This window comes from Vanessa cardui, chromosome 25 (assembly GCF_905220365.1).
Source record: "Vanessa cardui chromosome 25, ilVanCard2.1, whole genome shotgun sequence".
NCBI classification, from domain to species: Eukaryota; Metazoa; Arthropoda; class Insecta; order Lepidoptera; family Nymphalidae; genus Vanessa; species Vanessa cardui.
In genome coordinates this window covers 6,200,474-6,222,497 of record NC_061147.1, presented here as the reverse complement: position 1 = coordinate 6,222,497, position 22,024 = coordinate 6,200,474, and the positions used below count along the sequence as shown (strand labels likewise).

At 32.0% G+C, this 22,024-nt stretch overlaps 1 protein-coding gene across 2 annotated transcripts in view; it reads right to left on the bottom strand.

The window, feature by feature from the left end:
- Positions 1-22,024, bottom strand: part of LOC124540475 (dihydropyrimidinase) — a 71,711-nt gene that overhangs the window by 15,913 nt on the left and 33,774 nt on the right. The window contains exons 1-2 of one of the 2 annotated variants that reach the window (XM_047118077.1): positions 11,845-11,977; positions 10,431-10,525 (exon numbers count right to left, since the gene is read on the bottom strand). In XM_047118077.1, coding sequence (XP_046974033.1) covers positions 10,431-10,525; positions 11,845-11,889 — 140 coding nt within the window. In that variant the 5' untranslated portion in view covers positions 11,890-11,977. Of the gene's footprint in view, positions 1-10,430; positions 10,526-11,844; positions 11,978-22,024 lie in introns of those variants that run through there. The other variant, XM_047118079.1, reaches the window with a different exon arrangement.

Sequence of the window (22,024 nt, the reverse complement as noted above, 5' to 3'; positions counted from 1 at the left end):
CAATTGTGAGGAACATTATAACAGCGTTGATTGGGGTTAATAGAATCTATTTAAGTTATATAGGAATGCGGGACTTTGATTTAATAGAATATCACGGCATAATGACGATACTGAATTTTTTATGGATACTTTTTTTTAATGAAAAGAGTTCCATTATGTGTTTATTTAAAAAAGATAACATAACACGTGAATCTTCAACGGATATTACGGGTTATATCCGGGCAAAGAGTACAGTATTTTTGAACCTGAAAAATACGATATTAAGTTACATGCATGGAGCAGTTCCTCGGATTAAACTCCAAACAACAGTTCCAAATATTCTTCCTGATCTTTGTCTAGCTGGGGCATTAAAAAGCATTACTAACTATCAATGTATAGTTTTATTTTATTTCTAAGCAATTCAATTATTTTTAAAATTAGACCAAGTATCAACCAAAGGACAAAAAAGAAATGATATCAATCATACATAACATTTTAAAGATTAACTCAAGAATTAAAAATGAAATAAAACATAAAAACAAAAGATTTCCTGACTCTGATATTTTAAAGGTCGTTGAAGCTATAAACGTGAATCAGTGTCAATTTACCGCGACATTTAATCTAAATCTCTTCGACCTTGCGATGTATTTTTCCTAGATACTGAGGTAAACATTTTTAGGGATTCCTATATAACGGCCTTACTAAATAATTAAAGAAAGTCGAACATCCCTTATTTAGCTCCATCATTGTGTAAGTCTATACATTCCGACGTTCCATTTTTAAAATTCACCAACGTGATTTTGTTTACAAAATAACCGTTCGTCAGTTGTCAAATGACGAATGAAAAATATTAGCCAATCGAATGTCATCGCACATGACATTTTTGTCACGTTATCTGTTCCTTGAAGTCGGTTCTCGAGTGACATGCGTCTATAATCTATGATAATAACTGGCACCCATTTATGGAAGTGGCAGTTATGGTGGTGCGGATGTGCTTGTTACCGCATTAGTTACATCCTGTGTGGCGCATGAATATTATATCGAATATGTTCTTAATTTGAAAATATTTGAATATGGTTACGCTTCCTCGTTAAAGAGGTTTAACACAACGATATATTGTTTTTTTTAATTATTGTTGTGCGTTGGATGCCGTACTATTAGTAAATTAATTAATCTTTTCTCTCATTTAATTAAAGACGAAATCAAGCCTTTTAAATATATTTCGTCCTTTCTTGGCTACCTGAACTATCAATCCTTTAGAATGACTTGTATATTTTTTCTTACTCTGATTATGGAATAGTATTTTATTTTTTGCGAAACCCTTAATTAGGAGAAAACTATTTTTAATTTATTACAAAAAAATTGTAGATAATGATAAAATAGAAATTAATTTTATTTTTCGACATTTATAAAAAAGTGACGATTGTAGTTCACAAATAAACTGTTTAACAACAAACAGTATTGTGATTTCCTTGTTAAGCAATACTAATGAGGTTTATATGGGTTTTACCGTGAACGAATATTGTAGTGTAATAACGGAAGCTTCTAAAAATGTATGAAATACTCTATACGCGAAACGTACAGAATTATATGTTTGTATATTTTTTTGATAAGAAGTTAAAGAAGTAAAAAGATTTTAATGTCTCTTTTGTATCTTACTTGATAAGATATTATTTATATTAATATTATAAAGGCGAAAGTGATTCTGTCTGTTGCTTTTCCACTGCAATACCACTGAACGGAAATTGATTAAACTTTATAAAACCAGACACCTGTCAACCACTTCCCAAAAATAAATATATGTTTAACCTTGACCAAATATCTGATCAAAGTAAACGTAATATAACAAAACACGTGCGTTCATGTTCCAATCATCGCCATTTTTGGTGACGTCACTGAAAATTTATCAATAGATTTAAAGTTTACTACCCGGGATTTGAATTTCAAAGGTCTGGGACCTTGGGATCAACAGTCTTAACCAAAGAGAGAGAGTAACCAGTTACATAAATCACGTCGCATCTTATTATGTAAAACCTATGATGTATTCGTAAAAGGATTCTGGTCACATAGGCCATATGTCTCAATTCTGTTCGCTTGTAAACAATGGTAGCAACATCCAACGCTCGGCGCAGTATTGTTATTTAATAGGGAAGGTATTTCACTTCTTAGCGGAAGCCTTATGCTTAAACGTTCGCAATAGCTTGTTAAATGTGACCTTAACGCGTCACACACGATGTATTTTATCTTGAGATAATTTCATCACACTGTGAAGATAATTTGTATCATCTATCTATTTAGGTTTGAGGATTTTTTTTGTGATGGTATAGGTTGGCGGACGAGCATATAGGCCAGTTTTGATGCTATTATTCAATCACAATAGTACGCTTTCTTTGTTTTTTATATAATTTGGTATAATTTCTGAAGCTGTTTCTAGCGATTCAGTTCGTGTGTTTTCCGTAAACACTTGTTACTTTTACATCTATGTCCTTATTGAAGTACGAATTACGCGTTTCCCCTACGTGATGTGGAGTGTCTGTGGGACTCGCCCCGGTGCCCAGGAAAAACAATCGATATCCTCTTTGTCTTTTTTTATGGTATAGGTTGGCGGACGAGCATATAGGCCACCTGATTGTAAGTCGTCACCCATATATCACCCATAGATAATGAAGCTTTAAGAAATATTAACAATCCCTCACATAGTCAATGTGCCACCAACCTTGGGAAATAAGATGTTATGTCCCTTGTGCCTGTAGTTACACTGGCTCACTCATATTTATTATAAAAGGATATTAATAATTGCTACGACAAATTGAGTAATATTTTAATGAGATGTACGTAAGTTTTGGGTAACTGCAGTGCGCTTCAGTGTAATGGTATCTGTACGCCCTTTGGTGTTGCAGATGTCTATGGGTGGTGGTAGTCTCCATGTGGCGAGCCTCAAACCCGTTTGCGAAGAACACCATTTTTTTTTTAAAGTGGTAGACAAATGTTGACATTTGATACAGGTATGCTATTGATTTTATAATTATAATATACAATGTTGAATTTTAATGCGACGTTTCATATGTAAAATAAGATAAAAATGTACCTACTGTACCACGTGTGCATACTGTTAAGAGAAGACTTCCAACGGTATGAAGATGTGTCATATGTTATCACATTTATTCGCGTACATCTTAAGATACTATAAAGATTATTCTCAAAATATAATCGTAATGATAGTATCTTTATGTGTACCGCGCTGTACGTTTACTTAGTTTATAATGTGCAAAATTATATCGATTTTATTTCTAATTGGAATTTTATAATGGAACAATTATTCGAGTATAATTTACTTGTTTTGTAGTCAATGCTTTATATTACTAGCCGTGCGAAATTAATAAAACTGTATCTATAGCACACACGCGTAATAAAAAATAAATGTCTGTCCTTCATCGTGATTCGAACTATTTCCATAAGAAATTTCATCTTAATTGATTCAGCAGTTTAAACGTAAAGAGGTAACAGGCAGAGTTAATTTCTCATTTATAATCATCAGTATAGATATAGTATGTAACAATATCTTAGAATCGATTTAATATACACAAAAAGTAAATTACTATGTCGCTATGTTTGTTCAAGGTATATGGACACTTTTAACATTTTCATGGTAACGACGTAAGTGCTATTGTAATCGGCTTAAGTACCTATCAACCTTAAGTTTTAAGGCCGAAGATAGATTTTAGACTATAATAGTTGTAAATTTCCCGGTATACACCACTAGGTCCACATTTATAAATACATAATATTAATAAGCAATATTATTTTTATCTAAGTGTCGATAAGTATAGCAACACACGTGGCAATTTTTATTTGAGAACTGATTAAAGATCTATCAATCAGATACTGATTAAAGACATAATTACTGAATAGGTGTATGTTATCGAAATTAAAATGGTATATGCCTAGATGAAGATCGTTGAGCTTATATCACATAATTTATGATATAACTTTTAAAGTAAAAATACGAATATCGTTAACAATAAATCAACTCTTCTATAATCTGAATACATTGAAGCCGTATCAACGCTTAACATTAATAGGATTTAGTTAAATAGTCTAGATTTCCACAATCGGCAATGCCTCGTTCATAATTACCGCGAGTATTTATGAAGCGTAATTATATATGGGTGTAACTCAATTCGTTTTATTAAAATCTATGACATCATTACTTGAAAAAATGGCGGATTTCAATATACAGATGTAATTAGTATTGCAAATGTTTTACATAGTCATTAGCTTAGTGTTTTTGAATGTTCGGTCTTCAAATTCAGCGGTTACTGCTTTTAAAATACCTTTTTAAATTATTTCATATTTTTTTTTGTTATGATGTAATAATTATCGTATACAGATCGCTGGGTAATATGTATACAAAGAACCAAAAGTTTTGATAATTGCTTGAGTTTATAATGAAAGAAAACAAATAAATAAGTTTGGAGAGAAATAAATAAAAATGTTTCCAATAGTTTTCTTACAATGATACATATATCAGTAACTAGGTATGTACAATACGCGCCGGCTAGAAGGGAGAAAATAGGGTCAGTTAAGAGGATTCATGACTGTTTAAGAAAGTGTAGTCAAGATATATGTGTCGGACAAGGCGCATCAACATTTGTTTCACATACTAAAGTTAAATTCATCATCATATCCAATATAATTCGCGTGCCATATCGTTTATGATAAAATTTTATACCCTGATTATTACAATGAATATTGTATCGGTCTAGACCCGAATCTAAGTATTTTAAAAGGTGCAGTAGGGGCTACGCTTGCATTAAATAACCCCGAATACTTCTGTAGGAATTGGTCCGCATTTCACATAGCATGCAAAAACGATCTCGTGTTGTCCCCCCAAGAGACAGAAAGTTTCTTAGTAGGTAAAAAGGATTTAAAAGGTAAATTAAATGTTTTCGAAATTTTATAACCAGAATTAACAGCAACAATAACAGCCTGTAAATTCCCACTGCTGGGCTAAAGGCCTCCTCTCCCTCTGAGGAGAAGGTTTGGAACATATTCCACCACGCTGTTCCAATGCGGGTTGGTGGAATACACATGTGGCAGAATTTCTATGAAATTTGTCACATGCAGGTTTCCTCACGATGTTTTTCTTCACCGCTGAGCACGAGATGAATTATAAAAGACAAATTAAGCACATGAATCAGCGGTGCTTGCCTGGGTTTGAACCCGCAATCATCTGTTAAGATGCACGCATTCTAACCACTGGGCCATCTCGACTCATTACCAGAATTAAAATACTCTATTTACATTTTAATCGTTATTTTATATTCTATATCATCAAATCTACATTCCAGTCTGGTAGCTTGGCATTTTATTTATTGTATTAACGCGTCAGGCAAACACCTCGTTGTAAGTGGTTACCACTGCGTAGTTAATAGGTTTATAAGAAATATTAATCATTCCTTACATCGCCAATGCGCCACCAACCTTGGGAACCAACCTTGAGAGGGTTGTACCTACCCTTGTCTAGCACAAAATACAAAGATTCTATCGATAAACACCAAAGTCAAGAAACGCAACTTTCAACCAATTTACATAACATGGTTCCTTGTAATTTTACCGTATAATACTTCCAATGTTATATATTTCAAGTATGTTGACGTAATGAGGGCATCACGCAATATGAACATCACGGCATGAGGCCGTTTGGACCATGAACTACGGGGAGAAGGAAATATTGGAACGAAATATATTTCTTAACCACTTTATTAAATGTAACGGAAATTAATCCTGTCTAAAAATTACAAGTAAACCAAGTGTTTCACTTATGTATTAACATAATAAGTAATAGCTAATAACATTAAGAGCATAAATATATACAAATATAAAGTGGAATAGTGGCCAGAAAGCGAGCATCTCCCCGTTGAATCGCAATTACGATCCTCTGGGATAAAAACGAACCAGCCCTACTGTCACCAGTAGATGCTATAAGGCGAAATGTTATACTTTTAATGAAGTTTTTTGCGCTAGTACTTCTTACTACTAAGGTCTCCTCTCTCACTTAACACTTGCTTGGATTGGAACATATTCCACCACGCTGTTTCAATGCACATGTGGCAGAATTTCGATGAAATTAGACACATGCAGGTTTCCTCACGATGTTTTCCTTCACCGCCGAGCACGAGATGAATTATAAACACAATTAAACACATATATATAGTGGCAGTAAGCACATATATGGTAGAAATTTTTTGCACCAGTACTCCAAGAGAAACTAATTGTAACAATGTTCATAATATGGATCGTTCTTCAAGAAGATTCTAGCAGTCTTTATACATTGTATATGTATAGTCGAAAAGTTTCGAACGAAAGTTTTATGAAAATCTATCCAATAGTTTTTACAACATCCTTGAACATTTATGTATCACCGTAGATGCCGTTAGATTGTAATCTATACGTATTGTAAACTGCCGAAATATTCTGATTCAACTCAAAATGAAACGTCAAAATTTTCGATAGTTCAAACATTTCTACCGAAAAGTAATGTGATAAATTGTAAGCGGTACGTTACGGTACAGTTCACAATAGAGCGGGATATATTACAATCTAACGGTATTCACAACTTTACGGTGACAGATATAAATTACTAGTAGTCGCCTGCGGCTTCGCCTAGCGTATGTCCTTTCTTTGAGTTAAAGTTTGCTTCATATTAAATTTCATTAAATTCGGTTCAGCTGTTTAGTCGTGAAAGAGCGACAGACAGACCGAGTTACTTTCACATGTATAATATTAATATAGTAATAGATTTTTTATATCTCCAAATAAATACTGAAATGTCTGTCTGTGATGTGAAGGTACTGCAGTTAATTCTATGTGTTATTTATTCAGCGTATATCAACTATTATAAAAAAAAACAAGTGTACACACACATTAGTTACCGCTATACAAAATAATTATGATGAATAAAATGTAAATCCCCCTTAATATGATAAGATAAGATAAAAATCATGTTAGGGTTTAATATATAAAATAGCGATCAGCCCCGGCTTCGCATGGGTACAATACTTATACTAATTATACCACATAATTTGTTTATTTACGACATCACATTAGACACTTGTAAAATTTTCAGTATTTGTTAGTTAAATTGTAAAAAAGCCGCATCGAAAATCCATTGCGTAATTTTAAAGATCTAAGCATTAATAGGGACAGACAGCGGTAAGCGACTTTGTTTTGTACTATGTAATAATGAAGCTACGATAAATATCATCTTAGGTTTTTATTTTTAAATTCAAAGCGATCAAGTCACTTTACAGTTAGTAGACAATTAAAACAGACTTACCAGACATAATTTTACCTTAGACACAATTCTTATTCCTTCACAATACTTTGGATGTGAAAGTGAGTTTTGTTTGTTCTGCTTTCACACCTCATCGCGTCAAACTATCGTTGTATATAGATATGTATCTATAGCTATAGTACATCTATGCTACACGGAAACTGCCCACGACTTGACATAAAACTTGCATACACGAGAAAGTTAAATAATATCCAAAGGGTTTTCTGTGTTTAGTATATCTGATTCTTAATAAAGATTTTGGGTTCACTGTTGAGTATCTAACTATTTACAATAATTCATTCAGAGCTTGGAATAAAAATTTTGTCAACTACATACCTGTAATTAAATTGGCCCATGAATCGGCTCTAAAATTTCTTGTGAAAAGAAGAAAAGTCCGAAATTAAAATTACTAAGGCTTTTCTATGGCGGATTGAACTTATGATCTTCATTAAACATCTATATATTCTACCTACTGAATTATGAAGTCATTTTACTGAGTTTAATATTAAAATTTGGAGACAGAATAAAGCTGAAATTAATTAACTTTTCTGGGCTCGACGGAAAACAGGGCAGGTCATTATGACTCACTGTAGGGTTGGCAATGTTCATACTGTACTGTATATTTTTTTTTATTTATTTCTTATTATTTATTAGACATGTAGAAAAATAACGAGTCGTGATGGCCCAGTGGTAAGCACGCATCTTAACCGATGATTGCGGGTTCAAACCCAGGCGAGCACCGCTGATTCATGTGCTTAATTTGTCTTTATAATTCATCTCGTACTCAGCGGTGAAGGAAAACATCGTGAGGAAACCTGCATGTGACAAATTTCATAGAAATTCTGCCACATGTGTATTCCACCAAAACGCATTGGAACAGCGTGGTGGAATACGTTCCTAACCTTCTCCTCAAAGGGAGAGGAGGCCTTTAGCCCAGCAGTGGGAATTTACAGGCTGTTTTTGTTGTTGTTGTAGAAAAAAATTAAAATAGTGGTTTAGTAAAAGTGACAACATTTCAATAACTATTATAATATTTCAGTGTTTAGGATTTAACCTCAACTCCGAGTACAGATAAAAAAAATGTACAGTAATGATTACGAGTAACATACGATCAGAAAGAGGTCATATATGTCTTGTCAACGTACTTAATACTTTAAAGACATTTTTCACAACCCTGCAAATGGCACAAATTAAACCAAATTAGAATGACTCGCTAGACACATGAGGTGTGACGGATTTGATAGGTGGAGTACAGCTTATAAAAAACTAGAATCCATACTAATATTACAAATGTGATAGTATTTCTGTCTCTTTCATGGACCAACGAGTGAGTTGAATTTAATGAAAAAGGGATATGAAGCATGCTTGAACCCCAAGGAAAGACAAGGAGGGCTATATAACGCAAAAATATATTTAATTGGTTTGGTTGTTATCGAGATTAGTGCTTTTATAACAGCCAGTAATTATTCCACTGCTGAAATAAGGCCTTCTTTCGTTTTAAGAAGGTTTGGGTTCCACCACGCTGCTCTTATGTGGATTAGATACACGTGTGGTACAATTTCATTAAAATTAAACATGTAGGTTTCCTCACAGGTGAAAATTCAGTGGAACTTGTAATCATAGGTTAAGTACGCGTTTTAACCACTGGGCCAAGATTAGTACTTTTCAACAAATAAATACTTAATCTTTATAGTAGTTTTAACAGTGACAGTTTTCACGCAAACAATTAAAATCTAGTAAATGAAAATGACTTCCATGTTCTATATAGTTACATAATGAATAAACATAGAACTATATCGCGTGAATGAATTAATTAATATGTTATGAAAAAAACAATGAAAGTGTTCTAAGGAAATGTGCGCTTGCTTGTTTAATCACGAAACGTCTTTTATTAACAGGTAATGAGTTTCTTATATCGTTGTAGACAGTTTAAATAAATGAATGAATGGTTATGAGATTGTTTTAAAGAATGATAAGCAATTCGGATGAAGATATTATGTTATCTGTAATATATATAGCCTATTCCAGTTAAAACTTTTACGTGTTTAATGCATTTTTCTAATAATTCAGCTAGATTATGATCTATTAATAGTTTATCATCATTATGTCCTTATTTATGAAACAACGCGAAACCACTCACTTTATTTTAAAATTGACTATAGTTACTATAGTGAAAGAATGGATAAAGAAGACCTATCTTAACAGACTAAGGATAAATGTAAGTCATTACAATTAATTAATGTATAATTTTCAACTTCACAGATGTATATAAGAATGAGAGATTATCAACTTCGCCCATAGACACTAGCTTTTTAATGTTACATTTAAAATATCCAATTCTTAAAAATGTATGTTAATGGATAAAGAGTTCCATATTCAAACTTAAATATTTATTTTAAAATAATTTCGTACATTTTTTGTTCCAAACTCTTACAATTGTATCTTAAATACTTTCTGTGTCAAGCTCACTAAGAACAAAAAAAAAATGACTTAATAGTATCTATATTTCAGTAACTTCTAACCTAAGTGCTCTTAAAATAGCTTATACAAACATGAAAATACATTATCAATATGGAAAATATTTTCATATGAATATTCGACGGTATACAAATATTAATAATTTAACTTGATAAGTAATGAGGAACGCTTTGAATTGGGGCAAGCTTTTAAAATATTTACTTAACTTGTCGACTGATGGGTTTACGAATAAACACGTTATTTATAACTTTTATTATTGTTATTTTTAGAAAATATTACATAGCTGCGTTGTTGTTGTTCGTATAATATTATAACTTCCTCGTTGGTTTAGTGGTTGATATGGATCCTGGTCATGGGTTATAATCCGGGTCGAATCAATAAAAACATATCGAGTAGTACTTTCAAGATATTTTTAGTAGTAGTATTAGTAGAATTTCGTTAGTGGGAATATTAATTTAATGGCAAGTTACCTATTTGTTTATAGATGGTATCTGATAAGATTATCAATATTTTATGGGCCATAAATTTTAGGCATGCTGTTTATATAAATTAATATATACTTTTGTGCAAAGATAATGTTTGTCTACATTATTCTTTTTATGTGTTTGTGTGCGTGTATGTGTGTGTTTGTACTCACTTAATAATGCCATCTTCGATGTAAACATCAGCATCTTCCATGCCATCCTCGTTGACAACCCGTCCATTCTTTATGAGGAGTCGGTTCTGGGAACTCTGTAAATAATAAAGACATGTTAAAAATATCCACGTACACTGAGACAACTTATGTAGAGGTTACGTATATATTTTGCATTTATATAGACAGTAATATACTCTCACTATATACACAACGCATTAATTTCCGAATGACATATCTACTTTCTTTTAAAATATAGGTATGTTTAAAAAATACTAAATTGTAGTATGAAAAAATATGCCTGGATAGAATGTCGCTAGAAAAGAACGAGTCCATAAAACACCAGTTTATTGGTTCCCTTTGTGTTGTGACAGCTATAGTATTTTATTAGTGTGCGTAAGAAAACACTAAGATACGGCCAACTATTTTAAACTGACTTCAAAAATTTCTAAAACTAAAAAAAATTCGGCTGTTTTTTTCGACACGTTCTTAGCTTCGATTTATTTTCAATAGTACACAATTACAAACAATATTACGTACAAATTATTGTATAGTCAAATAAGCTACCTACTGTTGTCTTAAATTTTCGCGACTATTACACATTGAAATAAAACTAGTTATAACGGATTTGAATCTGGTAGACTGTCAGTCTACCCGTGACCACGACCGCTGTAAAGTGCTCGAAACGTCGGGATGTCAAAAATAATTAATATAGGCGATTCAAATCCGTTATAACTAGTTTTATTTCAAGCTACCTACTTCTATTAAATATTTCAACAGCTAAGTTACTAAGTCTATTTTCTATGTTCACATCATTTACTTATTTTATATTAGTTAGCGATAATATTCAGAATTTCTCAATCGAATATAAGCCGCGGTTCATTTAATACGACAAATGGGAATCGTTTTGTTTTATTATCATTGGGTGCACATTTACCTCAACTGGTACCGTTATATACGACTAAATGAGAAGGGTGTATAATATATTTGATATTCATAATTTAAAAAAATACAGATGATCAATTATTTGCGGTGATATTCATTTTTAAATTTAGAATACAAGATACTACATCTAAACTGATAAAAACAATTAGAACCTCTTTAGCCATAACTGTACGTTATACTATTGGCATACTATCTTAAAAATAAGATTACAAGAAAAAAAAGTATTTTCCAAATTTAAAAAATATTATTAAAATTATCTTACACGAATTTTCGCTTCGATCAAAAAGAACATGACATTGTATATAATTAAAAAAAAATAGTTTTTTTATCTGCACAAAAAGGGCATGAATCACTTGCCTTACGCGAAAGACTATTCCAAATTGGCAACACTGATTAACGTATGAAATAGCTGAAATATCGATTAAACTATAAACTCTATACGCAAAACCTCATAACATGAAAGAAACCTTACTTTAATATTTATTCCGGTAAGAGATTGCGCGACAGGGCCCGCCATTGCCACAAAATACCGTAATTTACGTAAAATCCGTACCGCGTCAACAATATGGAGTCGCGACGTTCGCGCCGCGATGGCTGAAACTGAAAATGTGATGCCGAAAATAGAAGTTGAAGTCGTTCACACTAGCGACTTCGACTGTAATAGAAAGTGCGCATACATACGACATTTTATACATTAACTAGTGACCGCCCCGGCTATACACTTGTGCAATGCTGATACTAATTATACTACAGAATTTGTTTATTTACGACATCACATTACAAACTTCTAAAATTATCAATGTGTCTTTACTATAGTGTCCATGTATAATATAAAAAAATCGCATTTAAATCCTTTGTGTCATTATGAAGATCTAATCATACATAAGGACAAGCGGTAAACAGGATTTTGTTTTATACTATGTAATGATAATGATACATCACTACAAGAATTGTTACTTATATGTATCAAATAACATTTAGTTTGATTTAAGCTTAAATTTGTTTGGGCTTGGTGAGGATTAACGTTTCAAGGTCTTAAAAACAACTGTTAACTTTTCTAATCAAAATGAAAACATGCACTATTCAAGTAGCCACAAGCACTTTTAGATCTTTTAAAGAAAATTTTAGGAGAATCGGTTCGGAATGTACATTCTACCGGGAAGAATCGGCAAGAAATTCAGCAGTTAATACATTATGTATATTTTTTAGGTATAGCTAAATATGCTGACGTGTTCTCGAGAAATAACTGTCCAGGTTATTTCGAACGCGGACGCTGCCAAAAATACAATAGGTGCAAAAACTTTTTTGATCGAATTGTTGAGTAAAAATTAAAATCATACAAAAAAGATTGCGACGGGAACTATCGTCTATTTTTACAGACTCGCATTGAAAAAAGGTGAAAAATAACGACATCTCTAACAAATTACTAATCCGTGTAATAGGTGCTATTTATCAATTACACGAGGTATAGAGCATATAATTATATCGGTTGGCAATGTTAATATCTCGAGATATTATACTCGTACGAAGTTGGGTCTGCTAGTGTATTGATATATTGATTTTCTTATTACATATATAATTGCAGTAGGAGATAGTTTAGCTGTTTATGGATACGAATAATTTTGCAATTGCCTTTGTATTAAATAGTACCTAAAAATCAGCATGGTTTACATTTTTTTTCTTTTATTCATTCATTCATTCCTTAATTATTCTTTAGTATTTTTTAATAAAATATCATTGCAGAATCATAGCTGGTTCACCGAATGGTAAGTGCTCCCCACTTCCCATAGACATTGGCACCTACTGTAAGAAATATTAACCAATGCTTACATCACCAATACACCACCAACATTCCCTAGGTTACTGAGATTTGAGGTTGTAAACCCTCCTAGCAAGCAAGAAAATTGAATATGAATATTCGTATATCACAGGCATAAATATTTTTACTTGTATTGTTATATTATATATAATAATATATTTGTAATTCGTAAGTATAATCATATTTAAATATAATATGTACCCAGCTTAGACTGTCCATTTGAAATAAGCCTTAAGTCGCGCGGGTTTGTTGTCTCTCTCGGACTTAATCAAAACAAATATAGCTATATTTGTTGTAGCTGCCCTTGTCGTTGCTTGCACCACGCAATGAGTAAATAAACACTTCACACGTGATAATGGGGTAAGTACCGAAAGCCGATTATAAATTCTCTAGTATTTAAATTAATGAATACTCATCTATGCTTTTTTATAAATATTATTTAAAGAGTTTAGTTAAACAATGCGTCCTCTTCTTACGTATGTCAAATCAATGGTGTTGGAAAGAGACAAAATTATTTCAAACTTTATTCATAGTTTTACGTTTTTATTTTTACATATTTTTTTTATTAAAAAGTCTATTCCTTATCGTATTCCAAAACGAAGCCGCCTTTGAGGGTAGTTTGATTTCATTTACAAATCCATCCGTATTATGATAATAAAATTTTTACCTTAAAAAATAAAGATGCAGAAAGATTCTTAAAGTATTAATAACGAACTGCTAAGTCATATTTTATAGAGTGTTTTATTTATGTATATTATTTAATGATTTATTTGTGCAATGGTTCTATGTTTTCATTTAAAAGAGAATAATTTTGATTTCATATTGTTTATTGTGACTTAAGTAGGTATGGCACAAGTATGGTTTAAAAATAAATATTTTACAATTAGTATCGATCCAAGGATACAATTTGCTTCTAAGTATTTCATTACGCCACGCCAGCGATTTTTCTCGCATACATTAACCCTAATCTTTTTTTTTATAATTCTTTATTGCACACCACAAACAAAAACAAAAAAAAAAGTAACATAAAATTAATAAAATACAAAAAAAAAGAATTAAAAAAAAAAAACAAAACAAAAGAAGTACATTAAAAGTGTTGTACAATGGGCGGACTTATGGCTTTTTAACCATCTCTTCTAGACAACCCAATCAATGGGAGAATCCAAAACCATAACCTAATCTTATATGTGCACTGCATTTTTATTTGAAGAAATCACCTGAAATTCATGCTATTCAAAAGCAAGAGGCAATATCTTACAAATAATATAAATGCGAAGGATTGGATTGATGTTTGTAACTCGATCGCGCCGAAATCCGTGAACGGATTTGAATTAAATTTGACACATCAGCAGATTATCTGGATTAGCGGATGGGATTTTTTCCAAGCAATTAGGCAAAGACGTGGGCGGAAAGTAGTATAGCATATGAGACTTAATTATGAACTAAGCATGTCTACTAAAATTATATTTATTGTTCATACTATACACAGCAATACTCTCTATAATATTACCTATAATGTGGATTAAACTGTACAAAATCGTATTGTTCCTTCGCTTCCTTTATCAGCGATTAGAAGATGAATTATAACAATGTAGAAAAAAAAGATAGGTAATATAATATGTAATAGGAAATAGGATTGAACCTGCAACCTTCAGATAAGATGAACGCGTTCTATCAACGAAACCATCGCTCTTCATACATCTATAAATAGATGACGATGAATACGTCAAATATACGAGAATATCTTACAAAGTGATTTTAACTGTTTCGTTGAATCGTACAATGTAGATGTGTATCCATTGAAATATTTCCGTGTTTGAATTTGTATACTTTGTTAGGGCTTTGTACAAGCCCTTCTCGGTAGGTAACATATAGTAAAGATATAGTATTCTATTACCAAATAGAATTCTTATCGGATTTGTTATTAAATTGCACGCAAGCAAAGCCAAGAGTCGTAAATATATATCATTGTATATTAATTTCAAAACGAAATCTATTTCATTTGCAATGTTGATAGACTCGAAAGAAAATAAAACCACTTTCCCGCTTGATACGGTTTCCATTGATTGGATGTTTTAGCCTTTCGGGATTCAGCTGGTTTGATGACTTTCTTTATAGAAAGAATTATAAGGCCTTTAATCATAGGCTATCTATAAAAGACCACGGCCACGCTTGTATGCGATAAGTATCTTATAATCGTTAAATATGTACATTTTCTTTCATATGCTGTGTTTCAATCGATAATAGTTGTATTTGGACTTACACCTTAAATAAATAACTACATATTAATCTTTATTGCTTAGATCTCTATTGCATCTATAACATTCAAATATTTTAATGAATTTAATTTAATAAAAATATAAGTAGTATTACCGAGCTGACAAATTTATGATCCCAAAAATGCAGAATTTATCGTGATGTTCTATTTGACTGCCAAGCATTTTACAGAGATGATTAAGTGCATGAAAATATAGTGGTTCTAATTTTCATCTGCGGTTTCGCCCGCGTTTTAGGGGATTGATTGTCATGTATTAAGCAAAACATGTCCTTCCTAGGAGTTCATATTTGCCTTATACCAAATTTCATCGTATTAATTCAGGGGTTTGGTAGTGAAAGAGCAACAGACAGACAGAGAGAGTTACTATCACATTTATAATATTAGTATCGATTTGCCAACATTGAACCAATATTTATAATTTAAAAGTCACACTATCTTGTGATCTAACAATCTGCACTATTGTAAGTTTCCCGCAAAGCATTCACGGGAAACTTCGTAAACATATGTTTAGCAATTGAAAAAGTAGTACATCTATCGATTGTACGCGACCTTCGATGAAGATCTGCGTTATCTGTTATTGAGTCAGCCTCTTGAACACGATTACGTTTCAAGTGCTATCAACATTTTTAATAGCACCAACAAAACACATTAGTTTTACTAAAAGAGTGTACATAAACTACATAAACTCAGTAGAAGACACAGCTGTTAAGTATTTTTGCGACCGAAACATTTTGCTTCTAATTTTAAAAATAAAAGTAAAGTAGCAGCCTGTACATTTTCCACTGCTGAGGTAAGGCCTTCTTCCATTAAGGAGAGGTTTTGGAACATATTCCACCACGCTGTTCCAATGCGGGTTTGTGGAATGCACATGTGGCAGAATTTCGATGAAATTAGACATATGCAGGTTTCCTCACGATGTTTTTCTTCACGCCGAGCATGAGATGAATTATAAACACAAATTAAGCACATATGTATATATTGTGGTGCTTGCCTGGGTTTGAACCCGTAATCTTTGGTTAAGATGCACGCGTTCTAACCAGTGGGCCATCTCAGCTATTAATTTTACAGTTTAATAATTGCAATTTGAAATTTGAAAAGTCTTAGTAGTGCACTATATAGCCGAATTGTTAGTAAATCGCGTGAAATATAAAAATGTATTATTTATCTTTTTTCCTACTTCCCTTGCAGTGAGTATTGACACATATTCTACTGTCAAATAGCAATTCATATTGTTGTGATTGTGAAAGGTAGTAAGTAGCGTATATTCTGTAGGTTAATATTTCTAACAACGCGATTGTTTGGGCAGTCGTGTTATTTGCCAGCTAACCTATGTGAAATAAAAATAATAATAATAAATCAATACGATCATATTAAACAAAGTTTCACATAAACAAAAGAAATCCGTACACGTTTTACTCTAGATCGATTTCTCTATAATTGAGACACAGAAAAACCTAAGAATATACATTATCCGTCAAAAACATCAGACACGAAAGAATGAAACTGCAACAATGACGTATAATTACAGTATTTATAACTGGATAGCGAAAGAAACGTTGACATTTCACATAATAGTTACGTATGTACGGATGTCTTATGTTCCGAGGTCTTTGATCTATGTATTGTTTAATTGTTTGTCTTTATACACACACACACACGTATAATTACAAAATTACACTTAATACCTTTTATAAATAGAATAAATAAGCAATTTGTAATATTTATTATCGAAGTAAACAATGATTATTTCCAGAATGAAATAACTATCTAAGGCTCATTTGTTTTACATTATAATATATATTTTAGTACGATTAATATAATATTTCTGTTCTACTCTCCAGTTCCGGGTCAAGTTTATGTTAGTGCCTTGTAGTCCACGATACAATATCCCGATTGGACGGGATCAAATATGCAACTAGGACATCCCTTGGGAGTCTGCAAAGTCATATTTAAAGACCTGGAGGTCTTAGGGCCTCAAAGGAGTGGATTGGATTTTACGAATCAGTTTGAATACTTTCAATTATGTCTGTCAGGTTTATTAATTATTTATTTATTTCTCTGTTTTAGTAACTTTAAAAAAAGTAATTTGAAACATTGTTATAACTCGTCTAAATCTAGATATCTAAACAGATATCAAATAAAAACTGTTCAATCGTCGGAATCTATATTGCCTTTCTACCCTGGAGGGCCCCAGGGCCCGAGTTGCCCTTCCCTGAATCAGGTCTTGATAGTCCATACATTATATATAACTATAAAGGTAAATTCTAATAATATGTCATCTGAGGTCTGGCGCCTGATATAAATGTTTCCTCAAGAATACAAACGTTATAATTATAATTGAAAATTAAATTAAATTATCTGTTTCAGATTAAGACGATAACGATTGAACCGTTCACGGATTTGGTTTGGTTTGGTTTCATTTTGCCGTCTAACGCCGCATGACGTCGCTACAGCACAGCAAGAGCTATACCGTTGAACCGATAGCCATGACAATTGGTTCATATCATAACAAGGGCAATGTCTGCTGGGATGTTCTAATATAATAAATATAAATAAATAAATATAAATATGAGACAACATCATATACATTACCTACTCTGATCCCAATGTAAGTAGCTAAAGCACTTGTGTTATGGAAATCAAAAGTAACGACGGTACCACAAACACCCAGACCCAAGACAACATAGAAAACTAATGGTAATCTACATCGACTCGGCCGGGAATCGAACCCGGGACCTCGGAGTGACGTACCCATGAAAACCGGTGTACATACCACTCGACCACAGAGGTCGTCAAATCAAAATATAATAATTTAAAGTAAATTTAAATAATAAAAATAGCTGGAATGAGACATGTGATGTCATGGTGTTTCAATGTGGGTTGAATTGGCGTGGTAAATTCTCTCCTATCAGATTCAAATTTACTTAAAATTAACTGCCCACAGGAAGGAATTATAAACATAAAAATACGGTCGGGTTTGAACCTGGAATCATCACTTAAGATTCACGTCTTCCCAACCTCTAGGTATAATCATCATTACATAGTATAAAACAAAGTCGCTTACCGCTTTTCGTCCCTATGTATATTTAGATCTTTAAAATTACGCAACGGATTTTGGTGAGGTTTTTTTTTTTATTGGTTTTTTTTTTGGTTGATGGTTTTAAGGTTTGTGAGTTATAAGTGCTGTTTTATATATTTCGCGCAGGTCACCTGCACTTAGGTTCTAGATATCGCTTGATAGTGTCTATATCTTTTCCCGATAAAATATCCAATAGTTGACTAGAATACACGTTATATTATTTATCAAGAATATTCCTTTATGGGAGGGAGGGAGTATTAATTTGGAGTCAAAACCTTGAGGGCGATGTTATATATCGTCGCGGTTATTTTAAATAATTATATTCAAATACTTGTCATGAATTTAAATGTACTTTAACATGAGTTGACTTAGTGGTCATTGTTTTTAAATATTTATAAATTCCGTTTGCTAAATTACAAACATGTGTATTACGAAAACGAACAGATGTAAATTTTAACACAAAAAATGTATGTAGTATTTGATATATTTCAAATCACTTACATTTGTAGAAAAAATAACGTAATAGGGCTTTATATATAAATATATATTTAAACCCTCTGTGGGCTATCCACAGCTGGGCGTATTGCCCAGATTATTCGAAATTTAAACACTATTCCATATCATTGATTATTTAAATAGTACATTATGTTTGCATGGATTTGAACCACCATTTAAATTCCAAAGAGAAGATTTTTGTCTGTATTTACACTGAACAAGGGTTATTTGAGTGTAGCATAAACACCGCCGAATAAAGTCATGGAAACAGCTAGTGTGGCATACTCATATATGTATGTATGTACGTACAATGTGTTTAAACGCTTCATTACGCAAGACGTAACGCCATGACGCCACCAAAAGTATGACTGGATCTCACGCTAGATCTCAATTACTAATTACGTTAGCGTTACAATGCGAAGTAAGTCGTTTTGAAAGGAAATTGAGGCATGTAAAATATTGTTTATTTCGTGGGATATTTGGTTGGATAAGCAATTTCAATGACAATGAAATTATAGTAAAAATTGTTAGGATTGCGAAAACCTTTCTTGGATTATAATTCGGTGCTGTGTTTATTTTTAAATTTTCGCAATACTTTTATAAGAAATAATACAATCTTTAATGAATGAAATGTTTATATTAATAATTTACTGCAGTCTACAATAGACCCGATCGAAACCTATTCACAATTATAGTTTGTTAAACAATCTTTCTTAATCGACAACATAAAATATTTAGTTAGGAGTACAAATTTTCCGGATATCCTGAAACCGTATAATCGAAATTGCCCTATTTGACATCTACCGTGTATTTAGAAGTTTTTACAACCTAAATAGAAAATGTAGAACTCTAAAAATCACAAACTATATAAATTAGTTACATGAAAAGTAAACAGTATTTATTAAGTTTTACCTGAGTGAAGTCGGGCTTTTATCTAGTATCTATGTAGTGTTGGTAATCACGGTGTGTCAAATATGTGTACCAATCAGCTTGAAAGTTGGTCAATCTTACTATTGTTTGGTGAAGAGGTTACATAATTATATTTTGAGATGTTGACGAGTACTATTAAATTAAGTTTATTTAACCGTCTCAATAGCCCAATTAAATGCAGCTCGCCTAGTGGAATTAATTTCACTGTTTCATAAATATTAATTAATAAAATTTTAAAATGATTACTGTAGCTTTGCTTGTTGAATCGTAATACCGTCTGCGAACTGACGATGTGAACTCTGCAGCAAAGTTCAAAAAGAGTTTTTTTATTTATCCTGTGAGTATATTTATTTTATTTCTATGAATGTTTCCAATATTCTTTAAGTCCATATATCGGAATTATTATTATATATGCTACACATTTAATACGTGAACGTTTTATTGGATTTAATATTAAAAGAAGGGAATTAAAACATATATCTATGAATCGAAAATGTATTTCATAAATGTGCACAATCTAGTTGTAGGTAAGAATAACAAAAATGGAAATACTTGAAAAAAAAAATGTTTTGCTATACTGTATTGTATCAAATAATACTCAACTTTGCTTACTAATGTTATATATGCCAAAGATTCAGATTATATACATTTCTTTTTCTATTACCTAAAATATAACTTCTGATGTCGCTTGAAGAATTCTAATAAAATTGGGATTTAAATTTATTGTTTTCGTGAAATATAATAGAACAACTGCTAGTAAACTATAAGATTATAAACACTGCCTTCTGAGGAGATACATTTGAAGTTTACTCAATCATGCTGATTAAATACTGATTGGTTATACATGCATGTTTTCTGTAACCGTCGGACACAAAATTAAATATTAACATAAATTAAATACATGACAATTGAATAACGTTCTGAACTACGGGGCCACTTGAGCGACTACAACTTAATGCATTAACGAGAAAAATATGTACATTTTTTTTTCATATTACTCATAATCCAACGTTCTTTTTAATTAAAACTTATTTTTATTTTTATACATTTCATTTCAGAGCGTACAACTCGAACACAGCGAGGAAAATTACGAGTGAGGGCAAATGTTTGGATAACTAAAAGCATAGGGATTGAATATCTTCTTTCATTTTCGTTTTGCAATTACGATTTTTTTTTTATTATGTTCGAAAGCTACGAAGAGAACTATGGATGAACTAATGGATATCCCGTATCAGATTACTGAAATGTCATTAATAATAAAAGTTGATCTAAGTACGTAATGCGATATAGATGCGAACTAAATCTGTCTGACTTGCCCTTTCGCGTTCAAATCACTAAACAGATTTTGATGTGATTGGGTATTAAGTAAGCTTGAACTCCTGCCATATACATATATTGCATACTTCAATAGTTACGTTCAATCTTTCTAACATGGGTGACAGCTGAGTTGCAAATATAGTGCAACAAATTTTTTTAATGTTATAGATGGCAAACGAGCAGGAGACTCACCTGATGTGATTACCACCGCCCATGGATATTTGATATTACTTGCAGGTACTTTAATTTGTCTGTTTGTTTAGATAAACAATAATCACGTAATGAGTCGCACGCTTGTTTAGATTTATTTCATTAACGCGCTACCATGAATGAAAGGTGTTGTAGATCTCCCTATAATCATAAAGTTCACGGCGATGTTATAATGTCACTGGTCGAGATCTTGAACAATCTTCTAAATAATATATTGACGACATTGTTATTTTTTTATATTAATCTAAGATATATAGACTTAAAATCGTTGTTCCAAGAAAATAGCTCGAAAAGTAAGTCGGCTAAAAGAAAACCCTAATAATTGATTTTCTATAATTGGAATACTTTTAAAAGTCACTCCAAGTTTTCTCCAGTGAATGGGGCGAGACTTGGCCGCCCCATCTGAATTAAAACTTAATTATGGCGAATCCTAAGTATATAAATTCAAAAGTGAGTTTGTTAATTACTTTATTACACTTTTGCGTCTTAATTGCTCAATCGATCATCTTAAATTGCATACAGGT